The following is an 11009-nucleotide window of genomic DNA, read 5'->3' as shown; positions in this document are numbered from 1 at the left end:
GCGGTTTAAACGACCCCTCAACCGTGTTTGTAGGTTATGTCGACGTATGCATGTGTTCCGGATAGTTTTAGCCGGGTTGGACATATTTTGGCGTCTGTGTAATATCGCTCAAAATTTGGTCGGCTTTTCGCTAATATCTGCTCCGTATGTGGATCGATTTGGATGAAACTTCAACCACGTCTCTGTGAGAACGTGGTTCAAACAAGACATAACCATGTTTGTGTGTTCATGTTCGTGTGTTATGCAGAAGTTGGTGTTCTCGATAGTTTTAGGTTTCAAAATTAAGATAATTTTTTCTCGAACAACAACAATAAGGGGCTGCCGAAAAAATATGGGGATTGGATCCCAAATAATGATAATAATAATAATAATAATAATAATAATAATAATAATAACAACAATAATAATAATAATAATAGTAATAATAATAACAACAACAACAACAACAACAACAACAATAACAATAATAATAATATCAATAATAATGTAATAATAATAATAATAATATTAATAACAATAATAATAAAATTAGTAATAATTATAACAACAACAATAACAACAACAATAATACTAATAATAATAATAATAATAGTAATAATAATAATAACAACAATAATAATATCAATAATAATAATAATAATAATAATAATAATAATAATAATAATAATGATAATAATAATAATCATAGCAACAACTAAATAAATGCAAACAAATATATAAAATACTGATGGCAATCATAATAATGATAATATGAAATAAGCTTCAATATTTATCTCATAAGTAACAGAGAATTAAATAAAGCAGCATGGAAGCAGAAAATGCTATGAAATTCTAATTGATAGAATGAGTCAACCCTGTAAGAGAAAAATCTAAATAGTAATTAAAAAGATTAATAAAAATATGGTGCATGCAAATAATATATACTTGTTTGTAACAGCTGAGTGAAAGATATGAAATGGTATGAAGAATGAGGTGATTAAAATGAGTGAATGCAGATTGACCCACTCTGCTCTTGTGGTACCAGTCGTCCTTTCCGGCCTCATCCGTCTCCTCCTTCAGAAACCTTTGGTCTGAACACACATATCTCATCTCTCACAGAATAACATCTCATCTGAAATGAACTGGCAACAGCGTTAACTGAGTTTCTCTGGAGGACGTCGGCGTGGAGTCAGAACACTCTGGTTTTGGACTCTTCCTCTGAGAGACGGAGCGGCCAAGAGGACAAGGCCTCAGCACATTTATTATAAATACACTGGAAATGACAAAGGAAAGGAAAAACAGAAGATTATTGATGGAGGGTTGAAACTGGAATAGCATGATCTATTATTGCATGTACTATTATTACACGTTTCTGTTATTACATGTTCTATTATTGAATGTTACTATTAGTACATGTTACTATTATTACATGTTCTATTAGCACATGTTACTATTAGTACATGTTACTATTATTACATGTTCTATTAGCACATGTTACTATTAGTACATGTTACTATTATTGCATGTTACTATTATTGCAAGTTACTATTGGTACATGTTACTATTATTACATGTTACTATTAGTACTTGTTACTATTATTACATGTTACGATGAGTACATGTTACTATTATTGCATGTTACTATTAGTACATGTTACTATTATTGCATGTGACTATTAGTACACGTTACTATTATTGCATGTTACTATTATTATATATCACTATTATTACATGTTACTATTAGCACATGTTACTATTATTACATGTTACTATTAGTACATGTTACTATTATTACATATCACTATTATTACATGTTACTATTAGCACATGTTACTATTATTACATGTTACTATTAGTACATGTTACTATTATTGCATGTGACTATTATTACATGTCACTATTAGAACATGTTCTGTTATTGAATGTTACTATTATTGCATTTTACTATTATTACATGTTACTATTTTTGCATGTTACTATTATTGCATTTTACTATTATTACATGTTACTATTATTGCATGTTACTATTATTACATGTTACTATTATTGCATGTTACTATTATTACATATCACTATTATTACATGTTACTATTAGCACATGTTACTATTATTACATGTTACTATTAGTACATGTTACTATTATTGCATGTTACTATTATTACATATCACTATTATTACATGTTACTATTAGCACATTTTACTATTATTACATGTTACTATTAGTACATGTTACTATTATTGCATGTGACTATTATTACATGTCACTATTAGAACATGTTCTGTTATTGAATGTTACTATTATTGCATATCACTATTATTACATGTTTCTATTAGCACATGTTACTATTATTACATGTTACTATTAGTACATGTTACTATTATTGCATGTTACTATTATTACATATCACTATTATTACATGTTACTATTAGCACATGTTACTATTATTACATGTTACTATTAGTACATGTTACTATTATTACATGTTACTATTAGTACATGTTACTATTATTGCATTTTACTATTAGTACATGTTACTATTATTGCATATCACTATTATTACATGTTACTATTAGCACATGTTACTATTAGTACATGTTACTATTAGTACATGTTACTATTATTGCATGTTACTATTATTACATATCACTATTATTACATGTTACTATTAGCACATGTTACTATTATTACATGTTACTATTAGTACATGTTACTATTATTGCATTTTACTATTATTACATGTTACTATTATTGCATGTTACTATTAGTACATGTTACTATTATTACATGTTACTATTATTGCATGTTGCTATTATTACACGTTACTATTATTACATGTTACTAGTATTACATGTTGCTATTATTACCTGTTCTATCATTACATGTTCTATCATTACATAATACCATCATTACATGTTACTATTACTGCATGTTACTATTATAACATGTTCTATCATTACATGTTACATTACTACATGTTAATATCATTGCATGTAACTATTATTACATGTTACTATTATTACATGTTACTATTATTGCATGACACTATAATTAAATGTTACTTTTATTACATGTTACTATTATTGCATGTTACTGTTATTGCATGTTACTGTTACTACATGTTGCTATTATTGCATGCTCTATTATACCATGTTTGTATTATTACTTGTTATATTATTGAATGTTACTATTTGTACATGTTCTATTATTACATATTCTGTTATTACATGTAACTATAATTACATGTTACTATTAGTACATGTAATTACATGTAATTACAGGTTACTATTATTGAATGTAACTATTGTTACATGTTAATATTATTGCATGTTACTATTATTACATGTTACTATTATTGTATGTTATATTATTACATGTTACTATTATCGCATGCTCTATTATTACATGTTACTATTATTACATGTTACTATTACTACTACTATTGCTACTTGCATGCTCTATTATTGCATGTTACAAATATTGCATGTTACTATTATTACATGTTATATTATTGCATGTAATTATTATCACATTTTATTATATTACATGTTACTATTGTTGCATGTTACTAATATAACATTTACTATTATCACATTTTATTATATTACATGTTACTATTGTTGCATGTTACTAATGTAACATTTACTATTATCACATGTTAATATTATTACATGTTACTCTTTTTGGATGTTCTATTATTGCATGTTACTATTATCGCATGTTACTGTTATTGCATGGTACTATTACTACATGTTACTATTATTACATGTTACTTTTATTGGATGTTCTATTATTGCATGTTACCATTACTACATGTTACTATTATTACATGTTACTTTTATTGGATGTTCTATTATTGCATGTTACCATTACTACATGTTACTATTATTACATGTTACTTTTATTGGATGTTCTATTATTGCATGTTACCATTACTACATGTTACTATTATTGCATGTTATATTGTACAACTGTATATTGTATCACATTGCCACCCGATGGTCGTTTGGTGAAACTACATATTCCTGATAAGAAAAAAATACATTTTGCTCACGTGTCAAATATCTCTCAGATATCACATTTCCATAAACGAAAGCCTTTATCTTGGTATTTGATCACATTCAATATGTTTTTTTCCAAAAAAAATTTTTTTCTTGACAATAATTTAGATATTTATTTCCAAAATAAATGTATATTTTGAGTTAGTGAGACTATTTTGAACAGCCACTGTGATCTTTTTTTAAATTATTATATTTTTATATATTTTGTTTAAATACATATCCCATCATAATGGCTTATTGTGTTGTTTGATTCTTTTTAACACTGTTGTAGTTTCTTGACAAACTGCTCCATCCTCGCTTGAAGTCTCTCTGGATCATTGTCTGTGACACTGTAGCTCCACCTGGCGGTTGGAAACGGTAATAGATGTTCACTGCTCATTTGGCCTCTTCCTGAACATCTTTTTAATCTGTTGCTTCCACTGACGCAACTTCTGTCACCTCTCTTCCTTTTCAGATTCATAGAGAAATGGAGAATCTATCTTTGTCACCCTTTCAATCATTACTTTCCTAAATTACTATTACATTACATTTAGCAGACGCTTTTATCCAAAGCGACTTACAATTGTTCAAGCACCGACGGAGGCAGCCATCAGGAGCAATGAGGGGTTAAGTGTCTTGTTCAAGGACACTACAGCATGCTAGCAGGAGGAGCCTGGGATCAAACCAGCAACCTTTAGATTACTAGACCACCAGCTCTACCGCCTGAGCTACCATCCCCGTCAATTAAATTACATCGGGCAACTGTGTGTGAGGCCAGGCTCGAGCCTTTTTTGTGGATTTCTGTTGGATTAAAAAAAAAACATTTAACGCGAATATATATATTAAAAGTTCAGTGTGTAGGATTTAGTGGCATCTAGCTGTGAGATTACAGATCACAACCAATTAATTCCCCTCCCCATGGTGGTGCAGCATGACGGTGCAGCAAGGTAGTGCAGCAGGACGGTGCAGCATGGGGCTGCAGCATGCGGTGCAGCATGGCGGTGCAGCATGGGGCTGCAGCATGGCGGTGCAGCATGGGGCTGCAGCATGGTGGTGCAGCAAGACAGTGCAGCATGGCGGTGTTTTGGCTTTACACCTTACACCGCTCACGCATGCACATTTACTGATGTTACTGACTGACACGCCCCCTATCCGTAGTCTATTCAGTAGTTTACGTCATCACGTTGAATACCTTTAATTCACCGCCGTCCGTTGTGTCCCTTCCGTAGTTGTTGTGGCCTCGGAGCCGGGTTATGACGTCTTGGGGGCTGGTCCTGGAGTTGGTGCACGTGTGTGTAAAGGTTTGGAGCGCTGGCGGGGGGCGGGCGCCCGGAGCTTCCGTACCTGTGTTTACCTGTGCAGGTAAGCCGTCGTCCGCTGGTGTGTGAGCGGTTCGGGGGGAAAGGATGACGCATTTTGGGACGGCTCTGCAGGGTGAGGGGGACACCTCGTGCATGGACACCTCGTGCATGGACACCTCGTGCATGGCTTTAGTTTTGTAAAAAAAAAGAAAAAGTCTCGTGGAGTCATTTCTCACCCGGATTTCATAGAGAGAAGCCGGGTTTGTTTGCCCGTTGTTGACGCTGCTACCGGCCGGTCCGGACAACGCCCGCGTGCTGCCCTGCGCGTGGTTCTTGTGGAGTTTTCCCCTGTAGGCTGTAGCCACCTCCTCCTTTGAGCGCGTGGAGCTGGCTGTGTGTCGTGCTGTGGCTGAGGCTCGGCTTGGGAGCGTGTCCACGGTTTGGGGAGGGTAGACGCTCTACTGATCCAGGGGTTTCCAGGGCTTTGGTACCTGCCATACGGAGCCGCAGGAAGACTAGGGGGGAGCTCAGTTGGTGGGATGGCTGTTTAGATGGCAGGGAAACGCCAAACCGGGTGAAGTATTATTCCTCCTTGTGCGTACGGGTGAACACCGTGTCTGTCTTGATTTCCCCGGTTTGTCATCATTGTAAATTTTTACGAAAATGCCTGGACTGAAGGCCTTCATTTCCTGGATACATTCAGAAAACACCAGTTGCTCCTGATCGCTGAACGTTTTTCAGTGGTGGTTGTGGGAGACGAACGCCTCAAGGCAAATCTTAAAGGGGCCATAAAAAGCAAATGAATCCAGGTAGGAACAACTGTGATGCACAGGACAGGGGAGCGTTGTCCTCAAGTCAAACTGCTTTATCTTTACGGACACACGGATTGACATTTGAGCAACAGAGAGAGTTTGGGACCAGGGTGGACAGGTGACCAGGTGACCAGGTGACCAGGAGTGCATGGCTTTGTTGATCAGAACTTTAAGTTACGAACAGTGTTAGAACAGTTCTACAAAAGAAATCCAGATACTTTTTGTGCAGCTACTGTGAGGTTCTAAGTTGGCCTGATGCTGCAGTGTGTCGTCTCAGGGAAAGCGCTGGAGGCTTCTACATCTTTGAGTCTGGAGGATCGCTCCAGCTACTGTAAAACAAGATCTGCAGCGCTGGAGCCCGCGAGCCGGTGCCAGAGGCGTTTTAGGCCCCAGGAGAGGAAACATGTCCAAACATCCGTGGAGTTGTCCAGTCAGACCTGTCAAGCGGTGGTTAACTGCACTTGATGTCACGACTTTTGATGATCTGTGTGACGTGAAGATTTTGGAGCAGTTTAAATTCCTGTCAAGAACACATTATGACACACATCATGGAACGAAAAGCAAAAAGTCACTACTGATGCTAATGCTGCCATGTCAGCTGATGAGTATGGGTTGCTCATTATTTTTAATGACCGGGGTGTGTGTGTGTGTGTATATTTATATATGTATATACATGTGTTTATATATATATATATATGTGTGTGTGTGTGTGTGTGTGTGTGTGTGTGTGTGTGTATATTTATATATGTATATACATGTGTTTATATATATATATGTGTGTGTGTATTATATATATATATATATATATATATATATATATATATATATATATATATATATATATATATATATATATATACTCTTCATATATATATATATATATATGTGTGTGTGTGTGAGTATGTACATATTGATTGATTGTTGATTGTCAAAATGACAAATGATGTGTAGAACTGTCCCTTTAAATTTTGGAAAGGTCTATTTTCTGCTGAGGTGGAGGGAGAGAAGCAGTGAGATCTGCAGGTCCATGTTCAGATCAGCTTCATCCGAGCTGCAGCCTCCAGCTCCAGCCACGCAGGACAAGCACCGCTGCACAGGACACGATGCAGGGCTTCCTACCCAGGATTCTGCAAAGAAATTCACCTCACCTTCAGGATTGAGCAACAATAAAACCACAACACTAAACAGGAGATCGACGTCCTCAGGTGAGTCCACAGTCCTGGTTTTACCTCTGAGCTGCAGACACAACAACAACAATAAGATTTTTTTTTTCCTGTCATGACCTCCACAAGGACTTTCCCAAGCTTCAGTGTTTGCTTTATCTGTGATGATGTTTAGGGATGATGTCATGATTTGATTTGATATGTTGAGGCTGAAATGACTTTTAGGTAGACACAGCAGCTTCAGCACCAAGGACAGCGACAGGATGCTGCTACGCGACAACCTGCACCGTGAAGCCCCCAAGGCTTTTGTAACACTTGGCAATATATATATATATATATATATATATGTGTGTGTGTTTATGTATTGAAACATGAAATGATTGCAAAGCATTATATACCACAACCACCACCATCACATTACAGAATATAGACTTTTATACTTTAGTTGTGGTATTTAATGGCTGGTAATATTCTTTGTTATTTTTATTAATTTATATTTTATTATGATTGTTCTATTTCCATCTTTGTATTCCTCTATTAACCATTTTTTAGATATGATAATAATAATAATAATAATAATAATGATAATATTTAATATTTAATATATTATAATATAAAATATAATACTTTTATTCCATAGATAACAATTAGATAAAGACATAATACATTTTCCTCCAATTGTTTGTAATATATAATATAAAATATGAATGAAATATGCTCTATTAGTGTTGACAGTATACTGTTATGTGTTAAGCTAAAGAATTTATAAATGTTCCGTTGTTGTTTGTTTACGTCTGTGTCTCACGCCCTGCACACCATGTCGGAGGAAACAAGGCGAGGCCAAAACATTAACTCTTTACTGTGACTTTGTTTTGCAGGTGCAGAAAATGGCCGCCTCATACATATTCCTCTTCACTCTGTGGATGGCGTCTCTTTTTAACAGAGGGCATGGTTGCCCGGGGCTCTGCACCTGCTCAGACAAACACGAGCGTCACTTCGCCGAGTGCTCCTACAAAGACCTGGAGGAGATCCCCAGCGGTTTGCCCCCCAACGTCACCACGCTCAGCCTCTCCGCCAACAGAATCAGCGTCATCCCGCTAGGAAGTTTCGACAATGTCACCCGAGTGACGTCTCTGTGGATGGCTCACAACCAGGTTGTCTCCATCGAGGACGGGGCCCTCGCTCCCTTGGCTCACCTGCGGAACTTCGACATCAGCCACAACAGGATAGTGGATTTCCCGTGGGACGACCTGCAGAACCTCACGGCTCTGCAGCTGCTGAAGATGAACCACAACGAGATGGTGCGGCTTCCCAAAGACGCCTTCGTCAGCCTCAGAGACCTGCGCTCGCTCCGTCTGAACAACAACAGGTTCCTCACTGTCGCTGAGGGGACGCTCGGCGGCCTCGTTTCCCTGTCCCACATTCAGCTTTATAACAACTCATTTGCTTGCACGTGCTCTATCGACTGGCTCAGAGACTGGATCTCGAGCACCACCATCTCGGTCCCGGAGCAGAATTTAATAACCTGTGCCAGCCCACAGCGTCTCAAAGGAGTAAGTGTTGTGAAGTTACCCGAATCTAAGTGCACGGGCCCAAACGTTACCATAAGAGCTGAGCCAAATGTCGATCACAAAAATCTATATGAGGAAAGCTTATTGATCTTAACGTGTGAATTCAAGGGAAACCCGAAGCCGGCTGTCGTGTGGAGAATTCACACCGAGAGCCAAAGGGAAAAGATAGTGTTGGCATCTGAGGAGGATGACTCATCAGAGTCAGTAGAGAACACCCTGCTGGCTGATAAACCATTCAAGATCTACAATAACGGGACGATCGTTATATCACACACCAGGAAAGAGGACAGTGGCAACTACAGCTGCTTAGCAACCAATGAATTTGGTACGGACGAGGATTTCATGTCAATCGTTGTGTCGGCTTCACCCAAACCAACGCCCGATAAGAAAGTCAGCCCGACCCCATTTCCCACCAAGACCCACCCGTCTCTACTCTTCACATCTTTACACCAACCAGTCGCTAAAATCTCTGTGCCCCATCCTTCCCTTCTCCCGGACTTAGCGAGAAAAGCCGTGATCAAAGCCACGCCCTCTCTTCCACTCCTTTCCGAAATCACCACTGAGCACCATCAGGAGACATTCGGGCAGCCCTCGCGTCCCAGGAAATGCGGATTGACGTCCAACACCAGGTACATCTCCAACCACGCCTTCAACGGCAGCCTGGAGGACGTCAAGCAGTACACGTTTGACTTCGGCGTCATCGCCCTGGGCGTGTCTCAAACGGAGGCCCGAGTCCGCCTCAATCCTCTGCTCATACCCAAAGACAAGACGGGCGTCCGTCTCAGTTCCTCTGAAGAACCTGACGCCAGCGAGGAGCAAGGAGGAGGAAAAGCTCCCGCCGACGGTCTGTACCTGTGCGTCTCTGCAGACCACCAGCACTCGGCGGTGCAGTGGTCCAGGATCAAAGAGGGCGTCAACACGTATCTGTTCACCAAGCTGCGTGCCGGCACCAACTACTCCCTGTGCCTCACCTACAAAGGCGGGGACTGCGAGGTCCAGGTTCTCTTCACCACGAGGAGGAAGGTCCCCAACCTGCTGATCATCATCTCCGTCAGCATCTGCCTCCTGACGGTGTCCACCGTGCCGCTCCTCGGGGCCACGTGCTTCCACCTGGTGTACAAGTACCGGGGAAAGACCTACAAGCTGATCCTGAAGGCCAAGGACCAGTACCACATGGAGAGGAACCTGGCCGCCCACTTCAACCTCCACGCCCCGCACACCGAGTCCCAGAGGAACATCAACGGCAGCGTGCTGGACGAGGTGGAGGGCGAGACGGAGAGCGGGGACGGAGACAAGGAGAGGGACACCAACGAGAGCATGATGACCGAGTCCTTCAGCATGTCCCAGTCCAGGGGGAACCTGGAGGACTGCGAGGCGGCCTCCGAGTGCAGCGACCGGCTGCCGCTGGGCGCCGAGGCCGTCAACATCACCAGCAACTACAGGTATCCAAGTCAGTGAGGTGTTGGAGATCTGCCTGTGGGGGGTCTTCATGCTCTCCCTGTGTTTGAGTGGGTTTCCTCACACCCCTGAAGACATGCAGGTTGGGCTAATCGGAGACCCTAAATTGCTTGGAGGTGTGAGTGGATATGCGTGACCCTGTGACGGACGGCCATCCATCAGCTGGGATTCCAGCCCCTGTGACCCATGGATGGATGGATGGACGGACGGATTCCATGTGTGTCCCTAGTGCATTGTACCAACCCAACCTCAGAAGTCCTGAAACATTTTTCCATTGTACCAAAAACGTGTGCTTTCATTCTAGGCGTAGTGCAATCCTAAATAAATATTAAAGGAACATTGTTGAAAATCAAATGTATTTAAATTAACAGTGTTGTTCAAACTAGGAAACCATCCTCTAGGATCTGCTGCCAGCGTGAGCTCTTTGTCCAGTCACGATTGTGAAAATGTCCTGTGGAGATAAATCTTCTCTATATACAGCGTTATAAACAGTGTATGCAGTGACGTTTGTGCGACGTGAATAAGTCAAATATTGAAACATGATTAATCTCAATGCTTTTGCTGATCATTCTGGCGAGCAAAACAAGTGTTCTAACCTGTGAAATGAGTCTCAGTCAAAGTACTTATCGTACCTGCCATCTGTTGTAATACATACTGTCTCTTTGCTGGTTTCCCCATAAAGTATTT

General features: G+C 39.4%; 1 protein-coding gene across 1 annotated transcript; it reads left to right on the top strand.

Annotated features, from left to right (window-relative positions):
- Positions 1–8180: 8180 nt before the first annotated feature.
- On the top strand, positions 8181–10322 carry LOC307228316 (immunoglobulin superfamily containing leucine-rich repeat protein 2-like; the record flags this gene model as incomplete). Its single annotated transcript, XM_079997954.1, has 1 exon — positions 8181–10322. One exon carries the CDS (start codon positions 8181–8183, stop codon positions 10320–10322), a length of 2142 nt encoding a protein of 713 aa, XP_079854080.1.
- Between the last annotated feature and the right edge of the window lie 687 nt (positions 10323–11009).

Source organism: Zeus faber (assembly GCF_960531495.2).
Source record: "Zeus faber genome assembly, chromosome: 3".
Taxonomy (NCBI): Eukaryota; Metazoa; Chordata; class Actinopteri; order Zeiformes; family Zeidae; genus Zeus; species Zeus faber.
Note: the sequence above shows the minus strand (reverse complement) of the source record. Positions and strands in the feature narration are given on the sequence as shown.